The following is a 24,306-nucleotide window of genomic DNA, read 5'->3' as shown; positions in this document are numbered from 1 at the left end:
TGGGTTACTAGCATTATCGCTGACCGGGCGTCGTCCCAATGTTTATCTTTGTATCTTTCAGGTGATGTTTAGACGAGCGCGACGTCTAGTGCCTGGTAGCTTAGTACCTTTATCCTTGTTTTGTGGCCTGTGCGCCAATGTAGTTTTAGACTGATGTCTTTGGGATAGATGTATACACTTGCAGATTGATCGCCGTAGCGTTTACCGTGTTTAGTAGACGTGGCATAACACCCCGTTTGGATTTCTTTTATCCAGTTTTCGTTTTATCTTCTTCCGATGTTCTAGTTTTGTTGTATGATCTGTAGGTGTTAAGGCCTTTTTATATAGGTCGTGTTTGGGGGGTGTTACAATATTATTATGGCATACTAAGATAGGAATAGCTTAGTGTCGGTTTGTTCTACAGCGGACTGATCAATCAGGTACAACAACAGAAGGACTGACACTGAAGATCTGTTTTAGGAAGCTGTTTACTTAAAAGCTGTACTCGGTTTTACAGAAGACAGATTTGGAAAGAAGATCAGCGTATATGTCTTGGAAAGGTATGGACCGACTCTTTAATATTACATTCTTCAAATATTGTCCTACCATCTACAATCAAAGATATATATGGAGAGAGTGTTCTAACTATGGAACTATAAGGCAATGCTGCTGTTTAAAACAAGTGTTTAAAACACTACGCTCATCTGTTAAGCAAAAAGGCACTGCTGCTGTTCAACCTGCTGTCGTTCCCACATCCTTTACCAGAAAAGGGAAACCTTCTACACGTTCCAGAGGTCGGAGTATTACTCCTGATATTCAGCCTGTTGAAAGTCCTGACACCTCCATTTACAAGCCTCAGTTTGTATCTCCCACTGCTCAAGCTAAATGGTCCACCATGGTCAGGAGACATCTGATTGTCCAAAGATCTGTTGATGAAAACCAGATGAATTCAGTTTGCGACATTCTACCACTGCTGAGTGAAGTCGGCTTGCTGAAGACAGTCTCCGCTATCTGCCCATATTCTAAGCTGGTCACGTATGAATTCGATTGTAATCTCAATGATGAGATAGACAATTTGTCTGGGGTGCGTCCATTGCAGATTTTCTTTCGAGGGAAATGGTATGTTTTTGGCCCTGACATGATTAATAAGTATTATGGTCTGCAAGGAGTTCAAGAGGAAGCAATTACTAACTGGGATTTAGTGGCCAAAACGATCACTGGTGGACAAGCTGATAGATGGCCTACTGGTGATAAGGATGCTCTACCTAGCTCTCAACTCACCTCCAAGTATGTTATTATCCACCGTCTTGCGCTGCACAACTGGCTCCCTGTAACACCCCGAAATTTTTGGATCTTTTAAAACTTATATAATAAAGATAAATCCTCATTAAATTCCGAAATATAACATAAAAGTATGGGGTGCTATGCCACACCTGAGCTAGAGAACCTAGGTGCACAGGCGAACTATCTAAAATCCTCAACGATGTCAATACATAAGTATGGCACGCAGGCCGAAAGTGAAACTAGCTACTCTACGCTTCAAATCTCTAGCGCACTCCAGTGTCTACTCATCTATGCCTGAAAGCCAAATATATCTGTTCAGCGAGAGATGCTGGTAACCCACTCCAACGCGTTGAAATACATTATAGATATATATATATATATATATATATATATATATATATATATACAAAAATCATTTTGAAGCAGGAAGATATATACTCAAGAGACACTAGTTTTAAAACCGAGAATAGACTCAGCAAGTAGGGGCAAACACATCAAACAATGATAAACAGTTAAGTAGAGATAACATTATAAGGACTACACAATTAAGGTCATAGTTCACTTTTTAATTCAAACACATCATCATTCAATCATCAATCATATCACATTGCCGTTAATGGCGCCACGGGACCAATCGCATGCCCTGAACATGAGGGTTAATGCTTATAGCATTAACACAGCCCCGCAGCACCCTACCTCAGTACCGTGGTATGAGGGGAGTTGATCGCAACCAACCCTTTGAGAACCGCTGACGAACTCAACGTCGGACCACGATCCGGCTCACCGCTGACGCACCCAGTCGGTGGACCGTGATCCCCTTTACAAGGGGGGACTTACGACCCTACACACCGTCGATGCGCACAGTCGGTGGATCATAACGGATCAAGCCTGGCTTACCGCTGAGCTATACTCAGTCGGTGGGCGAAGATCCTCGGAGACTATGGCCCTACACACCGCTGTCCCATCATTCGGTGGATCGCAGCCAGCCGTAGCCCTACACACCGCCTGATTACTCATGTCGGTGGACTACAACCTTCCTCGGCTTATTGGCCCTACACACCGCCTGGCGCGTTCAGTTCGATGGGTCATAGCACCGAGGCCCATAGTTGGACCGCAGCCCAAGAAGTGTATCAATTTGGCCTTAGCCACTTCTGAGCCTTAGCTCAGGAATAATCCATTGGCCTTCAGCCACTTCCGAACCTTTAGTCCGGGATCAATCCATTCGGTCTTCAACAGACTTCCGAACCATAGTCCGGGAACAATCCTTTCGGTCTTCAACCGACTTCCGAACCTTAGTCCGGGAACCACCCAATTGGCCTATAACCAAGATGGGGGATCATGTAACACATAACACATAGGAGCACGTAGTAGCAAATTTGGGAGGGGAATGACATATAAATAAACTTACGTGTGATCATTCACTTACTAAGAATAGTCTTAAGGGTTCATACAACTTCCACCTAGGTCAACGGGTTACCAATTCAACTAGCATGCAATTCCTAAGACTCATTTAACCTACGAATGGTGCCCGAAATATCAAACTAGACTCAAGCACGACATACAGGGTCCGTTGGGACACCATGGGGAGCGGGGAACATCAAACGGGAAAGCCAAAGACCCGGGGTTGGGTACGGACCAGCAGGTAGCCGGTGGGTGGGGGTCACCCGCCGACTGCCCGCCGGAGGGCGCTGTTCCGGGTAGCGGGTTGCCGGCGGGCAGTCGGCTGCCCGGTGGCTGCCCGCTGCCGGGCAGTGCCCCTTTGGGCAACGGGTAGGTGGCGGGTTCCCCTACCCCCCCACTAACTCTTTTCTCATATATTCTTCCCGGGAACCTTTGTGGAACCCGAAACCATGCTTAGACACTTTTAAACACAAATAACGACACCACGTAAGCAATTAACGGATCAAAAGCAAGAATCATGTAGGCCTCATCCTATTACGACTTCTAAATATAAACAACACCCTAACATGCGAATTCCCACCAAAATATAAATCAAGAACATCACAATACAAATTCCCAATCCAACCTAGGGCTCTAATCCCACCCAAATCATCAAGAACATATTTTATCTTTAACATCAAGAAATATCAAGATCCGTCAAGAATCATCACATCGTAACCAAGAACTCCTTTTTAACATCAAGATCACCAAGATTATCAAGAAAGCATATAAATCATCTTGTCAATCATCAAGAACATAACACAATTATCATAGAAGAATTCAATCAAGACACAAGAATGTAGAGGGAGGCTAAGGAAGGAGATTATAGCGAAGAAAATAGGTTTTGTTGAGACATGGGTTACCTCTTAGCCTTAATTAATTTCCTTGGCTATGAAGGGTCTTTCTTTAAGCTTCCTTCTTTCTTGATTTCTCCTAATGGGATTCTTGGAACTTCTTGTGTGGTGAGAGATTATTGTGGTGTAAGATCTAGGTGCCTCCTATGATCCTATATATATATATATATATATATATATATATATATATATATATATATATATATATATATATATATATATATATATATATATATATATATATATATATATATATATATATATATATATATATATATATATATATATATATATTCCTAAGAGTCCTAATTGGGGTCTAAATACTATGGGCTTGCTAATTATATTCTTTATAGGACTAAGGAGTTGGTTATAGGGATGTGAGCCATGGACTATGGTGGACCTTCCTTAGTTGATTAATGGGTTTTTAATTCTCTTTTTAGGGTAAATGATTAAATATTCAGTTAGGGTTAGGGGTCGTAACACGGGGTGTTACACTCCCTTCGGCTCATTTCCATACTGTTGGCAAGCAGTTGGCCAGTCTCTTGTTCAGAATTGGCACAAAGATGTCCATTGATCTGGGGTCGTGGATTTACTATCACATTCTCACAATGATTCACCCAAGAGAACAAAAGGTACGACTGCCCTTTCCAAATTTGATTTTTGGAATCCTTACATCACAGGGCCTTGAGCCTACGGCTAGTGAGGTGATCAATCCGACACTTCTCTATACGGTTGACCGACGTCTCTTGACTGGAGATCATATCTGTGATGTTACACCGGTGATTGCCCCCTCCAATTCTGAAGCTGATATAATGGCGGATGATTTTCCGCATGCAAGGAATCTCCAACTTTCTATCCAGTTGAAGGCCAGAGTCTCTGAGCTCGAGACGGTTCATGGCATAATTGCAAAACAGCTGACAGGGGCTCGCACAGAATTGGCCACTATTCTTCTTCGTTTAAGCCTGTCTGAGGCTGTTGCTGCTGAACCTGCAAAGTCTGACAGTGAGACTCTCTCCAATGCTTGACCATGCTTTGGCTCTCATTGGCAAAAAGGGGGAGTATGAACTCAGGGGGAGTGTTTATGGTTTATGGTTTTGTGCACCTTCTGGCCCTGGTTGGGCGTTTGATTGTGATGCCATTTTTTTTGGAAAAATGTTTTTTTGACTGTTGTTTTTAATCCAACATGACCTGTATGCTGTGTTTTTTTATTTCCGCTATGCTTTGTAATCAGATTTTTGATTGGGTTTTATGTTAGCCTATCTTAGTTCTGTCATTTTGAGTCTTTATACGTAGTCGAGTTGTTTTTCCAAATAATAGCCAAAGGGGGAGTTTGTTAGTGTTTTAATTGCTCAAAAAACCCCAACTTATAATTGGCAATATTATTATGGCATACTAAGATAAGAATAGCTTAGTGTCAATTTTTTCTATAGCGGACTGATCAATTAAGTACAACAACAGAAGGACTGACACTGAAGATCTGTTTTAGGAAGCTGTTTACTTAAAAGCTGTACGCGGTTTTACAGAAGACAGCTTTGGAAAGAAGATCAGCGTATATGTCTTGGAAAGTTATGGACCGAATCTTTAAGATTACATTCTTCAAATATTGTCCTACCATCTACAATCAAAGATATCTATGAAGAGAGTGTTCTAACTATGGAACTATAAGTATCCTCATTCAACGAGAATTAGGGTTATGATTTCAAGAGAGAAGAAACACTCCTTATCAGTTTTTATGAGATCAGATCTTTGATTACTATGCCTCTTCTCAATACAACATGTTCATGGTGATTAAGATGAAGAACTTGAGAAGAATCACTGCTGCTTAAACGAAAGGACAATACGATCACACTGTTGTGGGAACAACTGTAAAGAGCGTCATTGATGTGGACTGCATCAGAGTTGGCTCTCCAAGTGAAGGGATTTCATTGGACTTTTGTATGCATGGCTCTCCACCTTCAACAGTCCACTAAACCTCTGTAGACTGGGTACGTACCTTGTGTGGGGCACATGGGTGAGATTATTGTTTCTCTACCATTGTACATTGGATTATGATTAAGTAGATTGGACGCCTATGTGATCGTCCCCCAAACGTAGATACACACTGTATCGAACTGGGTAAACATCTTGTGTTTTGCTTTGTGCTGTTATCTCTTTCTTTAAACATCTCTATGATTTGTTTTACTGACTGACTTCATCGCTGAATCAGTCAGTCCATTTCATCAGTTGGTTAATCCAGTTAATCTGATTAAAAATGAGGAAATGCAAAATTACACCGGGAAATTGATTATTTTGAAATTTAATTTGTTGTGTTCTTTTTCTTTCCTAAAGTGCTTGATTTTTTTATTTTTATTTTCGCTATCCCTTCATTATTGTCATCGTTTTCATTTTTAATCTTGCATTTTATTTAATTCATTCGTCTATATAAACATTGCTTTATATTTGTTTTTATTTCCCTGTTCCCTTTATTAGTTGAATTGTTTTTTCCAATCTCTTTATTATTATTGTCATTTGTTTTTTTCCTTCAATTTAATCTTGCTCATTTATTTGATTCATTAGTCCATTCTACTTTCTCAAAATTCTTTTTCATTCTTAATCACACAAATATTTGAAAAATTTTACATTTTAATATGTACTCTTTTTTGTCAAACCAAAATAATCCTTTTAATAATGGTTTTTGACAGGTATGTCCAATGAATGATTTTAATCAACGGCATGTGCATGACCCGTTTTATAATTCTTATAATTCGGGTTGGAAAAATCACTCTAATTTTTGGGATGATAAACAAAATGATTTTCAACCAAATCAACCTAGTGATTTTCAACCAAGTCATCCCAATTTTTATTGTGATTATAATCAAAATAATTTTCAATCAAGTCATCTTAATTTTTGGGATGATGATCAAAAAGATTTTCAACTTAGTCATCTTAATTTTTATTGGGGTAATAGTCAAAATGATTTTCAACCAGTTAAGTCACCCCAACTTAAAAAACCATCGTTGGAAGATATCCTGCAGGAGTACATACAGGCCACCAAGAAGCAACAAGAAGCAAATGATAAACGGTTTCAAAAGCAACAAGAAGAACATGATCAATGGTTGCAGATGCAACAAGAAGCTTATGAGCCCCAAGAAGCAGGTGAACAAAACGAGACTTGCTTTAAAAGATTGGAAGCACATTTAGAGAAAATTGTTAAATTTGGGCAAGGGCATGTGCCAGGTAAGTTACCTAGTCAACCTGAGGATGCTCTGAATGATGAAACCAAGTTAATAGATAATATCACGTTTAAACAAACTGAAATGATTGAAAAATTGAACGATGAAGCTAATGAAATTATTGTTGAAAATGAGCATCAATTGCATAAATCTGATAATCCTTATGTGCCTCACAAGCTTTATTTGCCCCCAGTCCCTATTGATGTTCAAGCAAACAAATTGACCAACAATGTGCTTAATGAAACTGTTGAGGTTCCCATTTTTACATCTATGCATTTGTCTGAAAGATCTAACCATCGATTTGCAGTTAAGGGGTTGAATTTTGCAGAAGATGGTACGTTGGAGTTCGATAAACTCCAAAAAGAATATCTTTTGAATGGCGTTGATAAATCGATTTCTTCCTGTTATTCTAAAATTGCAGGGCTAAATGAGAATTCCACAAATAAAAAGTCTAATAAAGGATGACTTTCTTTGTCTTATTTTCTTTCATCTCACAATATTGGGGACAATGTTGGAAATAAGTGTGGGGAAGGGGTTTCACCCACAAATCAGAAAAAAATAAAAAATTTCAAACATTTTAATTTTCTTATGTACATTTTCTTAAACCTTCTTATATTAGAATTCTAGCCTTAGTTGAGATTTACCCTTATGAGTCTTTTAAATATTCGTTGATAGAAATAATGCATATTTTTGTCAACTCTTAGTGAGTATATTGCATGTGGCTAGTTGTTAATTTCTTTATATTTTGAATAACTTTGTCAAAAAAAAAAAAAAAAACAAAAAAAAACAAAAAAAAAACCCAAAAAAAAACAAAAAGAAAAAAAATATAGAATTTAAAAATCACAAATACCTTTATGTGTTCTATACAATTTCTTTAGAAGTTTATATGTATCTTTCACTTTATATTACCTTTTTCAAATTCTTAAATAATTTTTGAGTGCTATAAATTGTGGTGTAGTGTGTTGGTTCAAGGATCATATTTGTGGCATAAGTGATGTGAAAAATCTTTTAAAAAAAGTATTTAAAAAATATTTTTTAAAATAAATGAGAGTGTCTTATTTATTTATTCATTATATTTTATTTGCTTTAATCTCAGAGATTCTAGTCCGCTGAAACAGCCACCTACACATGTACCATAAATAAATAAGTGTCGTGATCTGGTTTATGAGTACACACAAAATTGAAAACCCAAACAAGTGTGGCGTAAAATGACGAGGTTTTTGGGAAAGTTCTCTTTGAAAAAAGTCAAAATAGAAAAATAATGAGTTAACTTTGGAAGAGACAAGAAATTGCATTTCAATTTTAATAAATGCCTTGATCCTTATTTCATTCATGTTTTGCACCTGCACTGTGGTAGAATATTTCTGAATTTGGTTTAGGTTGAATTTGGTGAAATTTTCATATTTTTCTATTGTGTTTTTATATAGTTCATATAAGGGGTGTCAGCACACGAGCACACATTTTATATTTATTTTAGTTGTTAAAGTTTTTAATTTTTAGTCGACTGTTTTATGCACTCTTTGAGTTGACACTAACCTTGCATTGAGATCAATAAATGTGAAAGCCTATTCGGTTAAAGCTCAGTTTAATGTTTGATTTTGTTTTTAATTTTGTTTATTCCCTTTTAACAATGCTTTTGCTTGAGGACAAGCAAATAAATAAGTGTGGGGAGATTTGATAAACATTATTTTTAGTATTATTTTAAATAATCTTTTCGTAGTTAATTTGCAATAATTGATTAATTTATATCAATTTTTTATTTATTTTTTCTATAAGTAATTTTTATTAATATTGTTGATTTTTATGTTGTTTTACTATTTAATTTTTTATTATTATTTAAATTCCGTGAGTCCAATTATTCATTGATGTTAATTTAATAATAATACTAATACTAATATTAGTTTTAGAAGTACTTGATTAGTAGGAGTTTAATAATTGTAGATTAGTTATATTAGGACTCAAATAATGTATTTAAGCTTTTAATTGTAAGTTATTTAATAGAAGTTTTAGTATGCGCCAACAACTTCGGATCATCGAACACAGCGCGGTCAACACCACGCGAAAAAGGAGATCGCAACTCGCGGAGCAATTTCTTCGGTCGTTGGCGAGCAGTCTTCAATAGCAGGGAGAAAGTGCGGAAAAAGAAGTTGCGCTGAAGGAGTATGAAAAGGAGGAAAATCTCCATCACCGATCATCAATTTTGCCCAGAACCAATTCCGATGGCAGTGAACAAAGACTCTCCGTTGGCAGCAGAAATTCCGGTAGGTATGGCTGATTGCGGTAACGGCAAGGTCTAGGCGTGTGATTCATCTTTTGGCGCAGCAGTAGTGGCATAAGCAATTCTTTTACTTTCTTCATTTTCCTACCTTTTACCTTTTTATTTCACATCTTTGGAATCTGTGTTATGCTTCTAAAGCAAATCATGAATTAATTATGCTTAATTTATTGGTGATATTGTTCTGATGAAGAGTTTGTCTCCTGGTTGCGTTTCAAAGCTTTTGCACTGTAATCAATATTTATAATCTTTATCTAGAAGATGTTTAGGGTTAATTGTTGTTATTAGGTAGTTAGTTTCTCATGCAGGTTAGGTGCTATTCTTTAGATATCTTCCTCTTATTGTGCTAGTCTATGGATATAAATACTGTATCATCTCTTCTGTGAATAATAATCAAATACAAAACTTATTTCCTCAATCTGGTATCAGCCTAGCCATTTTTGATCCTATGGCCACCACTTCAAACAACAACTCCCCGCCTGCTGCAAATGATGCACCGGCAGTTTCATCTGACAGGGCTCTTGCTGCTGTCACCCCAGACACCTCCGATCAAACCCCCCTCCTCCCCAAATATGCTTCATCAAGCTCAACACTACGTGTCCATCAAGCTGACTGCCACAAATTATTTATTTTGGAGAGCGCAGCTAGTTCCCTTTTTACGTGGGCAAAACCTATATGGATTCGTAGACGGCACAACCGCGTGCCCGCCGAAATTTGTTGCTGCATCTTCCTCCGACGCGCCGCCGGCCACCAATCATCGTCATGCTCAATGGATTCAACAAGACCAATCCATTCTAAGCATGCTGATTTCTTCCCTTGCCGAGGAGACACTGTATCTTGCGATCGGTCACTCAACGTCGCGAGCTGTGTAGATGTCGCTGGAATCTGCCCTCTGGTCTTCCTCACGAGCAAGGTCTCTGGGTCTTCTGTCACAGCTGCACAATCTCCATCAGGGCGATTCCACCCCATCAGAGTATCTTGGACGGGCTAAAATACTTGTCGAACAACTAGCGCAGGCCGGCCGACCAGTCAGCCTCGACGAACAAAACCTCCATATATTCCGGGGACTTCGTCCGGAATATCGTGGTTTGGCTGCTTCCTTGACAACAAAGGCCACTCCTTTAACAATATCGGAGGTCGCCGATCTGCCATCCACGCATAGTTATTTGTTTCCAGACAAGCTTGCGACTTCAGCACCTCCCTCGCCGGCGGCTCTACTGGTTCAGCAACCACCGGCTTACATCCCTGCGAGTAATGGCCGCGGACGTGGCCGAAATCATCGCGGACAGAGGGGTAGGGGACATCGTGGTCGTGGAGCTATTAGATGCCAAATTTGTGACATCCCCGGTCACACAGCCTTAACTTGCTACCAGCGCTATGCCAATGTCTCCGGTCACAATGCAGCTCCGCCAGCTGGGAGTTATAATCATCAACCTGTGCCCACTGCCAATATAGCATGTAACCAGCCCCAGGATGATTTCAGTTCTGCGCCATTTTCTAATGTTTGGCTTCCAGATACAGGAGCCAATGCTCATGCTACACCAAATGCCACCATTCTACGTGAAACTGAGCCTTATACGGGTAACGAGAATCTGAGAGTCGGGGATGGCACAGGTTTGTCCATTCTCAATACAGGTTGCGTGTCAATTCCATCCCCGTTACGATCACTGTCACTTACTAAAATACTTCATGTTCCAAAATTATGTGCTAATTTATTATCCGTCCAGAAATTTACACAGGACAACAAGGTTTATTTTGAATTTCACCCGTTTCATTTTTTTTGTGAAGGACTGTCTCACCAACCAAATACTACTTAAAGGTCCTAGCATGGGGGGTATGTACACTCTCAGTTTCCCAGCCCCGGTTGCTTTCCTGTCTGATAAAGCGTCTCCGCAAATCTGGCATAATCGGCTTGGCCACCCGCATTTCCGGGTTCTCAGTCAAGTCTTGTCTAGTTGCCCCGTCAGTGGCTCGTTGCGTTCAGCTAATAATGTATGTCAGTCATGTCAAATGGGCAAGTCAGCACGACTCCCGCTGTCACAAACAAAACATTCTACCAAATGTGTCCTAGAGTTAATTTACACCGACATTTGGGGGCCATCATCGGTTACCTCGATTGACGGTTTTAAATACTTCGTCCTATTTGTGGACGATTACTCAAGATATATGTGGTACTACCCTATGAAAAATAAAACCGACGTTTATTCTATTTTTACTTTGTTTCGTACGTTTGTAGAAAAACACTTCTCAACACCTATTAAAAGTATTCAGTCGGACCTCGGTGGTGAATACAACAAATTACACTCTGTATTTACCTCCGCAGGCATTTTGCATAGACAGTCATGCCCACACACACATGAACAGAATGGCCTTGTTGAACGAAGGCATCGTCATGTTGTGGAAACAGGCTTGTCTTTGTTAGCTCACAGTTACGTCCCAAAGAAGTATTGGTCGTTTGCCTTCGAGGCGGCAGTCTATTTAATTAATCGAATGCCGACCCCAGTCTTACAAAATGACAGTCCTTACACTCGTCTTTTCCAAAAGTCACCAAACTACAAAATGCTTCGTGTTTTTGGGTGTCAATGTTTCCCGTATCTAAGGCCCTATAACAGTCACAAGATGGACTATCGGTCTATTCCGTGTGTTTTTTTGGGGTACCCCGATGCTTTTAGTGGTTACAGGTGTTTGGACAGGGCCACTGGGCGAATATACATTGCTCGACATGTCAAGTTCAACGAGGATGTCTTCCCATTTCATGGTGCTGATGATCCCATTCTAGGCCACTCTACCGGAATCACTATGCTGCCCTGGGCCAGTGCGCAAATCATACAGCCTTCTACATCCGGTGTTCAGACCAAGCCACCGGGACCACCACCACTTCTGCCGGCAGAGAGTGGCGCACTACCGGTTCGCGTCTTGCAGTCGTCCTCATCGGCTGGCGACGCATCTTCATCCTTTCAGCCTTCCACCTCATCAACTACAACAGTGAGGAGATGGAGGAAACGCTCCCCCACGCGGACCCATGGCATGCAACTACGGATGACAACGCACCAACAGCGTCGCCCCCCGCATGCCTTGGTCGCCTCCGTCGACGACGATGAGCCAACGTGCCTTTCACAGGCTGTGAAATCGCCCCATTGGCGCGCTGCTATGGATGCCGAGTTTAATGCTCTCCTGCAAAATAATACTTAGTCATTAATTCCCTTTGTAAACACTATGAATGTAATAGGTAGCAAGTGGGTGTATCGCGTTAAGCGAAAATCCGATGGTTCGATTGACCGCTACAAGGCGCATCTAGTTGCCAAAGGATTTAATCAGATCCCAAGCATCGACTACATTGAGACATACAGCCCTGTAGTCAAACTGACTACCATCCGTCTCTTACTATCCTTTGCCGTCTCCAACAGCTGGGTCATGCGGCAGCTAGATGTCCATAATGCGTTCCTAAATGGTCACATTTCGGAAGACATCTACATGCGGCAACCCCCGGGTTATGTCGACCCTACCTACCCCACTCATGTCTGCAAGCTACAGCGGTCACTATATGGCCTCAAACAGGCCCCTCGCGCTTGGTTTACAAGGTTACATACCTTCCTGGTGAACATTGGGTTTCGACCGTAAAAAACGGATGTGTCGCTGTTTATCTATAATACAGGGCAGGTCCGCATCTATATCCTGGTATATGTCGATGACATACTTTTACTAGGAAATGTTGCCTCAAAGGTCGACTCTGTGCTGACGCAACTGGCTACCACGTTCAAAATTCGTGATCATGGAAAGCCCAGATTCTTTCTTGGTGTGGAAGCTGTCTACACCGCCGATGCCGTTGTCTTGTCTCAACATCGGTATATGACTGAGCTGCTTCGCAAAGCAGGACTGGAGTCTTGCAAACCTCTTGCCACACCGATGACTAATGCTACGGCGGATGCTTCTGGAGAGTCTTCACCATTAGAGGATCCCAGCGTTTATCGCCAACTGGTTGGTTCACTTATGTATCTGCTCCTTACTCATCCAGACTTATCGTTTGCGGTGAACCGGCTATGCCAATTTATGCACAACCCAACGCAAGATAATTGGGCTGCAGTTAAACGCGTCCTGCGTTATGTCAAGGGTACGCTCCACCTCGGCCTTCGTCTAACAGCATCGTCAGCTCCGGTTGTGCATGCCTTCTCCGACTCTGACTGGGTTGGTTGCTCTCTTGATCGGAAGTCAACGGCCGGCTATGTAGTGTTTTTTGGTCCCAACCTACTGTCATGGTCTTCCAGGAAGCAACGGACTGTGGCGCGGTCCTCAACAGAGGCTGAGTATAAAGCTCTAGCCGATGTCGCTGCTGAGGTAGTTTGGGTTCAGTCTTTGCTACAGGATCTTGGCTTGCAGTGTCCTACTACCCCGGTTCTATGGTGCGACAACCTCGGTGCAACATACCTCTGTTCAAATCCCGTATTTCACGCCAGAACAAAGCATGTCGAAGTTGATTACCACTTCGTCCGTGACAAGGTCTCGACTGGCGCCATGAAGGTCAACTTTGTATCCACGCATGATCAACTAGCAGATATCTTCACCAAACCTCTTTCTACTGCTCGTTTTAATGACCTCCGTTTCAAGCTGGGCGTTGTCTCTACACCACCGTCCGCTTGAGGGGGGTGTATTAGGTTGTTAGTTTCTCATGCAGGTTAGGTGCTATTCTTTAGATATCTTCCTCTTATTGTGCTAGTCTATGGATATAAATACTGTATCATCTCTTCTGTGAATAATAATCAAATACAAAACTTATTTCCTCAATCGTTGTTAATCTCAATTTCATTTAACATTTTAGTATGCTTTGCAAAATTGTTCTTCTAGGAATGTCAATGAAGTAAAGTCAGCGAAATGGTTGAAGAGAAAAGGAGTGTGCCATTCTGTTTTGAATGAAAAGAAAGATACAAAAAACTTATTCAATAGGAGAACCGGCCATTCTTATAATGGTGACGGTCATAACTACCGGGGTAGGAGAAAGACAAAAATACCCCTCTACTATCCTTCATCTCCCATTACCCCCCCCCCCCCCCCCCCCGCCTCCCAATAAGCTGGAGTGTGCAAACTTTGATCACCCATCTTAGACACAAAAACGTTGAACAGAGAAGAGGCTAGAGGTTTTGTAAAACCATCAGCAACTTGGTTGATGGAATCAACCGAGAGCAACTTGATTAGTCCCTGAGCCACCCTTTCCCTTATTATATGACAATCGATCAAGATGTGTTTGGTCCTCTCGTGAAAGACGAAATTCTCTGCTATTGCTATAGCTGATTTACTATCACCGTAAACCACTGCAGGGCTGCTTATGTTTATACACAAATCCTGGAGTAAACTGGTTAGCCATTGCATTTCACACGCTATCCTAGCAAGGGCGCAGTATTCTGCCTCGGATGAAGATTTGGATACGGTTGCTTGTTTTTTTTATCGCCCCGAAACAAGAGAGGTGCCAAGAAAAATGCAGAATCCCATTATAGACTTGCGTGCTTCAGTACATGGTGCCCAATCAGAATCAAAAAACCCTTTGACGCTAAGGGTCCTATTCGATGTTGGGTAGAATAGGCCCTTTCCTGGAGATGATTTTATATAGCAGAGTATGCGGTGAGACGCAGCCATGTGTCTGTCCGTGCGGGCACTCACGAACTGGCTTAGATGATGTACATCATACGTAATTACGGGCCTAGTGGCTGTAAGGTACAACAATCTTCCTATCAACCTCTGGTAGCTGCTTGGATCACTCAGAGGTGTACCATCATTACTGGATAAGAGAAAGCCTGGCATCATGGGAGTGTTTATTGGTTTGCAATCAAGAAACAATGTATCATTGAGTATATCCAGTGCATATTTCCTTTGGCAAATATTCAAACCATTGTCACTGATCTTTGCTTCCATGCCTAGAAAATAGCCTAGGGACCCCAAGTCCTTAATTTTAAAAGCTGCATTCGGTGAGTTCTTCAATTCTTGTAAAGAGAGAGGAATTAGCACTTGATTGTTTAAAACCATAGCTTAGCAGAGCAGTAGTTAATTTTGAGTTCCGCTGCCGACTTGCCTGCTTTAGTCCACAAAGAGACCTTGTTAATTTGCAAAACTGATTAATCTTTTCTGCTTGAAAACCAGGGGGAAGCACCATGTAAACTTCTTCATCAAGATCACCGTGGAGAAACGCATTGTTTATGTCCATTTGATGGATATTCCATTTTTGAGATTCTGCTACTGCCAGAAATGTTCGAATCATTGTCATTCAGTATATCTTTAAGCAAATGCAATTTATTTATAGGAAAATGTCCTAAACGTTGATGCCAAATATCAACTTTATTACATTGCATAACCAATATCCTGTGATAAAGAATGGAATTCAGTGGTGGCTTCATCATGAGGTACAACCCTTTTTCCTGTTTAGCTAAACCAACCGTTATCCCAAGAGGTTCCTGAATCAAGCACTGTCCTGACGAAAAAAAACCAGATTATATGAAGTATCTTGGAAAAGTTTGCTCACAGACAATATATTAAATTGGAATGATGGTATGTGCATAACATCTTTTAGCCAAAGATTGTTTTCAAGTCTTATGTTTCCTTTGTGTTTGAGAGCAACTCGTTCCCTAGTAGGAAGGCTAACTTCATCCCTTTCAACCACATGCAATGTGATCAGTGGCTCTAGAATCTACAATCCATGTTGAGTTACACAGAGATAGAGAATTAACATAAGGGATAGATGACTTGCCTTCTCTGTTGTCCTCATTGAACTTGGGAATTAGAGAAATAGATGCTGCAGTATCAGAAAACTAGAAGGTTGTCTCATCTGATTCTGAATGGCTGCCATAAGTTTTTGAAACTGATCACTTGTGACACCTAGGTCTGTCACATTATTCACCACAGAGGCTGTTCCTTGCTGCTTGGCTTTGGATTTGAAGCCCGGCACCCACCCCGGGGGTAGCCGTGCTTTTTGTAACACTTGTCAATAGTGTGTCCAATCGTCCCGCAAAATGTGCATTTAGGTTTGCTTCCTCCATTGTTTGTGTACTTCTTACCATTGTAAGTGTTAATCGCAGCAACCAAATCATCTGTGTAATTCTGAACCATCTCAGTAGCTTGGATCGAATTAGCATGGCTGATCTCAAGGTTGTTTATGTTTAACTTCGTCTAGCTGATCTGCCTCTCTAATTTCGCATATACACCTTGGATCGCATTTGCATAGCGGGAGTGGCCTCAAAGTGTTCATCTCCTCCCACATGGTCCGGCACTTCGTATAGTAATCGCTAATGGACTGAGATCCCTGCTTCAAGCTGTAGATATCGTTTTGTAATACTGATATACACTTAGCATCACACTGCGTGAAACGTCTCTTCAAGTCGTTCCAAACATCCCTGGAACTTTCTAGATGCATAACACTCTGTGCAATGGAAGTATGCACAGATCGGAAGATCCACGAACACAACATTAGATTACATCGTCTCCAAGGTCCGTATCGATTATCCTCTCTGTTAGGCGTTGCAACGCTACTATCAATGATCCACCACATAATTTTCACCTCTAAGGCGATTCTCATGGAAATACACCATGAGCAGTAGGTTGAGCTGCCAACCAATGGCGGACTAACAAGGATGAGGTTCGTGCTATCACTTGTGCTGAATAGGTACGGATTCTCCACATCCTCTGCACCATAGCTCCTCTGTACTTGTGTAATAGGATTTCCCTACGGAATCATCGACAAAGTCGTGTGGATCGGCGATTGAGTTTGCGGTGGAGTGGTATCCTATTCCTGACCTGCTCCACTAGTGACGACGGCGACATAGGAGCTCGGATGAAAGCGCTCTAATACCATGTCGATGAAGTAAACTCAGCGAAATGGTTGAAGAGAAAAGGAGTGTGCCATTCTGTTTTGAATGAAAAGAAAGATACAAAAAACTTATTCAAGAGGAGAACCGACCATTCTTATAATGGTGACGGTTATAACTACCGGCGTAGGAGAAAGACAAAAATACCCCTCTACTATCCTTCATCTCCGAATAAGGAACGATATTGTTATGAATGTTTTGTAATCATTTAAGCTTAATTTTACCAATTGAATTATGTTTTATACTTTGATCGTAAATGGTTATTAATTCATGTTCCTAGGCTTTCTCATCTTGATTGTTATTTGATTTCTTTGGTTCCTAACGATTCATTTATTTTGCTTCTTGAATCTCAATTTAATTATCTTTCACTTGGGTTGATTCTTATCTTTGATCTTTGTTTTTTATCATTATTAAATTGTTAAGTCAGTTAATTTAATTTCAAGCTATTAAATTGCATTGTATCAATTTTCTGTGGGATCGACCCTTGCCTTTGCACACTATAACTATAGTGATTCGTGCACTTGCGAGGACTATTTAAAATTGTCTATCAAATATTACACCGTGTCACGAATATGTTTTCCTAGTATACATTATATGACTTATTATGGTTATTATATTGGATTTTTACTATTTAATCATTAAGCCAAGAGAATTCTATATTAAGTTTTTTTTTGTGTGCGTCAAGAATTGACCTAGCTACCACATGTGATAAAAAATGAAACTAAAATAAGTAATTGCGCGTTAAGATGATAATATTAAGAAGTAAATTTAAAATGAGAACATTTTACATCACTCTTAATATAGAATTCTCTTAGCTTAATGATTAAATAGTAAAAATCAATAAAATAACCATAATAAGTGATATAATGTATATTATTAGGGAAAAATATTCGTGACAGCGAAATAGTTAAAGAGAAAAGGAGTGTGCCATTCTGTTTTGAATGAAAAGAAAGATACAAAAAACTTATTCAAGAGGAGAACCGGCCATTCTTATAATGGTGACGTTTATAACTACCGGGGTAGAAGAAAGACAAAAATACCGCTATAATATCCTTCATCTCCCAAATCCCCCCCCCCCCCCCCCAATAAGCTGGAGTGTAACACCCCGTGTTACGACCCCTAACCCCAACTAAATATTTAATCACTTACCCTAAAAAGAGAATTAAAAACCTATTAATCAACTAAGAAAGGTCAACCATAGTCCATGGGCCCACATCCCTATAACCAACTCCTTAGTCCTATAAGGAATAGAATTAACAAGCCCATAGTATTTAGACCCCAATTAGGGCTCTTAGGAGTAGATGTATATATAGAGGGTCATAAGAGGCACCTAGAACTTACACCACAATAGACTCTCACCACACAAGAAGTTCCAAGAATCCCCTTAGGATAAATCAAGAAAGAAGAAAGCTTAAAGAAAGACCCTTCATAGCCAAGGAAATTAATTAAGGCTAAAAGGTAACCCATGTCTCAACAAATCCTATTTTCTTCGCTATAATCTCCTTCCTTAGCCTCCCTCTATATTCTTATGTCTTGATGAATTCTTCTACGATAATTGTGTTATGTTCTCGATGATTGATAAGATGATTTATGTGCCTTCTTGATAATCTTGATGATATTGGTGTTGAAAAGAAGTGCTTGATTTTGGCATGACGATTCTTAACGAATCTTGATATTTCTTGATGATAAAGATAAAATAGGATCTTAATGATTTGGGGGGGATTAGAGCCCTAGGTTGGATTGCGAATTTGTGTTGGGATTTTCTTGATATATATTCGGGTGGGAATTTGCATGTTCGGGTGTTGTTTATACTTAGAAGTCGTAATAGGATGAGTCATAAGTGATTCTTGCTTTTGATCCGGTAATTGCCTACGTGGTGTCGTTATTTGCGTTTAAAAGTGTCTAAGCATGGTTTCGGGTTCCACAAAGGATCCCGGGACGAAATTGTGATGAATGAGTCAGTGGGGGGTAGGTGGGGGTAGGGGTACCCGCCACCTACCCGCTGCCCGAAGATCACCGTCGGGCAGCGGGCAGGTGCCGGGCAGGCGTTCGCCCGCCGGCAACCCGCTGGTCCGTACCCCACCCCGGGTCTTCGGCTTCCCCGTTTGATGTTCCCCACTCCTTGTGGTGTCCTAACGGACCCTGTTTGTCGTGCTTGAGTCTAGTTTGATATTTTGGGTACCATTCGTAAGATAAGCAAGTCTTAGTAATTGCATGCTAGTTGAATCGGTAACCCGTTGACCTAGTTAGAAGTGGTATGAACCCCTTAGGACTATTCTTAGTATGTGAATGATCACACGTAAGTTTATTTATATGTCTTCCCCTCCCAATGTGCTACTACGTGCTACTGTGTGTTATGTGATGCATGATCCCCCAATTTGGTTGCGATCAAATGGGGTGTTCCCGGGCTGCGGTTCGGAAGTTGGCTGAAGGCCGAATTGATTGTCTATGAGCTGCAGTTCATCCTCCTGGCTGTGGTCAGTGATTCACTTCTTGGGCTGCGGTCCACATGGGCCTCGGTGCTATGACCCACCGACCTGAACGCGCCAGGGCAGTGTGTATGGCCAATAAGCCGAGGAAGACTGTAGTCCACCGATCTGAATACTCAGGCGGTGTGTAGGGCTATGGCTGGCTGCGATCCACCGAGTGATGGGACAGCGGTGTGTAGGGCCATAGTCTCCGAGGATCTTCGCCCACCGACTAAGTACAGCTCAGCGGTGTGTCGGGCTTGATCCGCTATGGTCCACCAGATGTACGCATCAACGGTGTGTAGGTTCGTAAGTCCCCCCTTGTAAAGGGGATCGCGGTCCACCGACTGGGTGCGTCAGCGGTGTGTCAGATAGCGATCCGACGTTGAGTTCGTCAGCGGTTCTCAAAGGGTTGGTTGCGATCAACTCCCCTCATACCACGGTACTGAGGTAGGGTGCTACAGGCCCGTGTTAATGCTATAAGCATTAACCCTCATGTTCGGGGCATGCAATTGGTCCCGTGGCGCCATCATCGATTATGTGCTATGAATGATGGTTGAAGGATGATGTGATAGAATTGAAAAATGAAATGTGACCTTTAATGCGTATCCCTTATGATGTTATCTCTACTTAACTATCTATTACTGTTTGATGTGCTTATACTTGTTGAGTCTATTCCCGGTTTTAAAATCTAGAGTCCCCTAAGTATATATATCTTCTTGCTTCAAAGTGGTTTTCCTATATATATATATATATATATATATATATATATATATATATATATATATATATATATATATATATATATATATATATATATACCTACATTGTTTTTCAACCCGTTGGAGTGGGTTACCAGCATCTCTCGCTGAACAGATATATTTGGCTTTCAGGCACAGATGAGTAGACACTAGAGCGCGCTAGAGATTTGGAGCGTAGGATAGCTAGTTCCCCTTTCGGCCTGCGTGCCATGCTTATGAATTGACAGTATTGAGGATTTTAGTTAGTTTGCCTGTGCACCTGGGTTCTCTAGCTCAGGTGTGGCATAGCACCCCATACTCTCATATTATATTTCGGGATTTAATGAGGATTTATCTTTCTTATATAAGTTTTAAAAGTTCCAAAATTTCGGGGTGTTACAGTTGGTATCAGAGCCTAAGTTTGACCCTGGGATAAGACTCTTAAGACCAGACCTTAGGACATTAGGCTTAAACTCTAGGAATTTAGGAACATAGGACCCAGAAGTCTTAGGACGCGCGGTGAGATTGTGAAACCTACACATAACCTCCCCTCACGTTATCCCCCCCCCCCTAAATTTAAATAAACCCCTTCGCTTATCATACCGAGGTAAGAGTGCAACCCTCTAAACCACTATAAACATTGGCTCTATAGATCAAGCAACATGGCACCAAACAGAAGGCAATCAAGAACTCCGGAATCCACCACACACGACCCCCTGGCTCAAACCCTACAGCAACTCACCCAAGTCGCCCAAGCACTAAGCGACGTAGCCCTCCGCAACAACAGACCACCAACGAACGCAAACTCAGAAATCGCCCGACAGGTTTCAAACCATCGACCACCCACGTTCTCAGAGGAAGAAGATCCCGCCGTCCTCGAAGAATGGATATAGACCTTCGACAAGATTCTGGGGTTGGTAGAATGCCCAGAAGAGCGTCGTGTAGAGATAGCCTCGTTCTACTTCGGACACGAGGCAGACCTCTGGTGGATCCACGAGGGACCCACTTACAGGAAAGAACCAGGATTCAACTGGGAAAATCTGAAAACACGCCTGCGAGAACGATTCTACCCAACACACTTAAAAGCCTCTATGCACGAAGAGTTCCTCCACCTAAAGCAAGGAACTGCTACCATCACAGAATACCATAAGCGGTTCCTCGAACTGGCACGCTTCGCGCCAGAGTTAGTCCCCACAGAACAAACTAAAATAGAAAGGTTCGTATCGGGCCTCAACTTCGAAGCCCGGAAGGCACTAGTAGTAAGCGGGCCCCGGATCCTCAACGAGGCTTACTCCAGTGCTGCCAACCTCTACCGAATCCAACTACTACAACGTGGAGTTCAAGATCAAATTCGAAAAAGGAACGCAGGAGGAGGGGCACCACCGATAAAGAGAACAAGAACCGACACCAACCCAAGGCCAAACAACCCAACTAGACCAAGACCGCCCCCAAGAAACAACGAAGCCAATACAGGGGGCTTCCCTTGCCCAAAATGCAACCAAAGCCATAGAGGCAGGGACTGCATGGGGAACCCCTGGCGGTGCTTCAACTGTGGGAAAGAAGGACACAAGGCCTTCCAGTGCCCACAACCCTCAAATTTGCGCCCCACGAACATGGGCCAGCACGGAGGCACTAGAAACAAGGGAATCACGGTGCCCCCGGAAAAGTATTCATCATGAGCCGCACACAAGCCGAACTCGGGGACGAGGGTAATCTCAACGAAGAAAACATGACCCCGGAAGACGAGGATCACGCAAATCCACTAGAGGAAAATCAAGAAGATGAGTTCCGTTTAAGATAAGCTAAGAAACCTCTATAACCACCCTTGTAGTAAAACTACTTGTTTAGTTTAGCCACTTCGAAATTACTTTAAATAAAATCAAAATATTTTAGCATAAGTAGGGGAAACTAAACGTCGATCAACCGCAAGGAGGACCAATCAAATCCCCTACCACTAGCACTTGATTGTTTAAAACCATAGCTTAGCAGAGCAGTAGTTAATTTTGAGTTCCGCTGCCGACTTGCCTGCTTTAGTCCACAAAGAGACCTTGTTAATTTGCAAACCTGATTAATCTTTTCTGCTTGAAAACCAGGGGGGAAGCACCATGTAAACTTCTTCATCAAGATCACCGTGGAGAAACGCATTGTTTATGTCCATTTGATGGATATTCCATTTTTGAGATTCTGCTACTGCCAGAAATGTTCAAATCGTTATCATTCGGTATATCTTTAAGCAAATGCAATTTATTTATAGGAAAATGTCCTAAATGTTGATGCCAAATATCAACTTTATTACATTGCATAACCAATTTCCTGTGATCAAGAATGGAATTCAGTGGTGGCTTCATCATGAGGTACAACCCTTTTTCCTGTTTAGCTAAACCAACCGTCATCCCAAGAGGTTCCTGAATCAAGCACTGTCAAGACGAAAAAACCAGATTATATGAAGTATCTTGGAGAAGTTTGCTCACAGACAATATATTAAATTGGAATGATGGTATGTGCATAACATCTTTTAGCCAAAGATTGTTTTCAAGTCTTATGTTTCCTTTGTGTTTGATAGCAACTCGTTCCCTAGTAGGCAGGCTAACTTCATCCCTTTCAACCACATAATACTCATCAAATGTCTCAAGGGAACATGCAACGTGATCAGTGGTTCTAGAATCTATAATCCATGTTGAGTTACACAGACATAGAGAATTAACATAAGGGATAGATGACTTGCCTTCTCTGTTGTCCTCATTGAACTTGGGAATTAGAGAAATAGATGCTGCAGTACCAGAAAACTAGAAGGTTGTCTCATCTGATTCTGAATGGCTGCCATAAGTTTTTGAAACTGATCACTTGTGACACCTAGGTCTGTCACATTATTCACTAAAGAGGCTGTTCCTAGCTGCTTGGCTTTGGATTTGAAGCTCGGCACCCACCCCGGGGGGTAGCCGTGTTTTTTGTAACACTTGTCATTAGTGTGTCCAATCGTCCCGCAAAATGTGCATTTAGGTTTGCTTCCTCCATTGTTTGTGTACTTCTTACCATTGTAAGTGTTAATCGCAGCAACCAAATCATCTGTGGAATTCTGAACCATCTCAGTAGCTTGGATCGAATTAGCATGGCTGATCTCAAGGTTGTTTATGTTTAACTTCGTCAAGCTAATCTGCATCTCTAATTTCTCAGCCATAACATATATTTTGTAGACTTCCGGTAACGGATCCAAAACAAGAACATTAGATTTCAAAGCATTGTAATCATCATTTAAACCTTGAAGGAAGCGATTCACCTAATCAACTTCGCGCTCCTTCCTGATCTCGTCGATTAGATCGCATCTACACCTTGGATCGCATATGCATAGCGGGAGTGGCCTCAAAGTGTTCATCTCCTCCCACATGGTCCGGCACTTCGTATAGTAATCGCTAATGGACTGAGATCCCTGCTTCAAGCTGTAGATATCGTTTTGTAATCCTGATATACGCTGAGCATCACACTGCGCGAAACGTCTCTTCAAGTCGTTCCAAACATCCCTGGAACTTTCTAGACGCATAACACTCTGTGCAATGGAAGGGTGCACAGATCGGAAGATCCACGAACACAGCATTAGATTACATCGTCTCCAAGGTCCGTATCGATTATCCTCTCTGTTAGGCGCTGCAACGCTACTATCAATGATCCACCACTTATTTTTCACCTCTAAGGCGATTCTCATGGAAATACACCATGAGCCGTAGTTGGAGCTGCCAACCAATGGCGGACTAACAAGGATGAGGTTCTTGCTATCACTTGTGCTAAATAGGTACGGATTCTCCACATCCTCAGCACCATAGCTCCTCTGTACTTGTGGAATATGATTTTCCTGCGGAATCGTCGACAAAGTCGTGTGGATCGGCGATTGAGTTGGCGGTGGAGTGGTATCCTCTTCCTGACCTGCTCCACCAGTGACGACGGCGGCATAGTAGCTAGGATGAAAGCACTCTGATACCATGTCGATTAAGTAAAGTCAGCGAAATAGTTGAAGAGAAAAGGAGTGTGCCATTCTGTTTTGAATGAAAAGAAAGATACAAAAAACTTATTCAAGAGGAGAACCGACCATTCTTATAATAGTGATGGTTATAACTACCGGGGTAGGAGAAAGACAAAAATACCCCTCTACTATCCTTCATCTCCCAATAAGGAATGATATTGTTATGAATGTTTTGTAATCATTTAAATTTAA

The 24,306-nt window shown here is 41.4% G+C and overlaps 5 protein-coding genes across 5 annotated transcripts; 2 read left to right on the top strand and 3 right to left on the bottom strand.

The window, feature by feature from the left end:
- The first annotated feature begins 642 nt into the window (after positions 1-642).
- On the top strand, positions 643-4,582 carry LOC109155075. Its single transcript, XM_019302802.1, has 4 exons — positions 643-650; positions 745-1,309; positions 4,088-4,189; positions 4,238-4,582. Exons 1-4 carry the CDS (start codon positions 643-645, stop codon positions 4,580-4,582), a joined length of 1,020 nt encoding a protein of 339 aa, XP_019158347.1.
- A 7,678-nt stretch (positions 4,583-12,260) lies between these two features.
- Positions 12,261-13,682, top strand: LOC109155074 (uncharacterized mitochondrial protein AtMg00810-like). Its single transcript, XM_019302801.1, has 2 exons — positions 12,261-12,534; positions 12,751-13,682. Exons 1-2 carry the CDS (start codon positions 12,261-12,263, stop codon positions 13,680-13,682), a joined length of 1,206 nt encoding a protein of 401 aa, XP_019158346.1.
- Positions 13,683-14,480: 798 nt separating this feature from the next.
- LOC109155073 (uncharacterized mitochondrial protein AtMg00240-like) lies at positions 14,481-14,948 on the bottom strand. The gene has a single exon (XM_019302800.1). The coding sequence runs from the start codon at positions 14,946-14,948 to the stop codon at positions 14,481-14,483; it is 468 nt and encodes a 155-aa protein (XP_019158345.1).
- Positions 14,949-16,170: 1,222 nt separating this feature from the next.
- On the bottom strand, positions 16,171-16,878 carry LOC109155072. Its single transcript, XM_019302799.1, has 2 exons — positions 16,821-16,878; positions 16,171-16,730 (listed from the first exon to the last, which is right to left on the bottom strand). Exons 1-2 carry the CDS (start codon positions 16,876-16,878, stop codon positions 16,171-16,173), a joined length of 618 nt encoding a protein of 205 aa, XP_019158344.1.
- Positions 16,879-23,376: 6,498 nt separating this feature from the next.
- LOC109155071 lies at positions 23,377-24,075 on the bottom strand. Its single transcript, XM_019302798.1, has one exon. It carries the CDS (start codon positions 24,073-24,075, stop codon positions 23,377-23,379), a length of 699 nt encoding a protein of 232 aa, XP_019158343.1.
- Between the last annotated feature and the right edge of the window lie 231 nt (positions 24,076-24,306).

Source organism: Ipomoea nil, unplaced genomic scaffold (genome assembly GCF_001879475.1).
Source record: "Ipomoea nil cultivar Tokyo-kokei standard unplaced genomic scaffold, Asagao_1.1 scaffold2690, whole genome shotgun sequence".
Taxonomy (NCBI): domain Eukaryota; kingdom Viridiplantae; phylum Streptophyta; class Magnoliopsida; order Solanales; family Convolvulaceae; genus Ipomoea; species Ipomoea nil.
This window is presented reverse-complemented; position numbering and strand designations above follow the sequence as displayed.

Bases quoted from the DNA above. Each gene is read 5' to 3' on its own strand.
- LOC109155074 (XM_019302801.1), top strand. From the start codon at position 12,261: ATGAATGTAATAGGTAGCAAGTGGGTGTATCGCGTTAAGCGAAAATCC. The intron at 12,535-12,750 runs GTTATGTCGACC...TACTTTTACTAG, and splicing joins CTACATGCGGCAACCCCCGG to GAAATGTTGCCTCAAAGGTC.
- LOC109155071 (XM_019302798.1), bottom strand. From the start codon at position 24,075: ATGGTATCAGAGTGCTTTCATCCTAGCTACTATGCCGCCGTCGTCACT.
- LOC109155075 (XM_019302802.1), top strand. The intron at 1,310-4,087 runs GTAACACCCCGA...GTTGGCAAGCAG, and splicing joins CGCTGCACAACTGGCTCCCT to TTGGCCAGTCTCTTGTTCAG. The intron at 4,190-4,237 runs GTACGACTGCCC...CTTACATCACAG, and splicing joins TTCACCCAAGAGAACAAAAG to GGCCTTGAGCCTACGGCTAG.
- LOC109155073 (XM_019302800.1), bottom strand. From the start codon at position 14,948: ATGGAAGCAAAGATCAGTGACAATGGTTTGAATATTTGCCAAAGGAAA.
- LOC109155072 (XM_019302799.1), bottom strand. From the start codon at position 16,878: ATGGTATTAGAGCGCTTTCATCCGAGCTCCTATGTCGCCGTCGTCACT. The intron at 16,731-16,820 runs GTCAGGAATAGG...CTATTACACAAG, and splicing joins CGTCGTCACTAGTGGAGCAG to TACAGAGGAGCTATGGTGCA.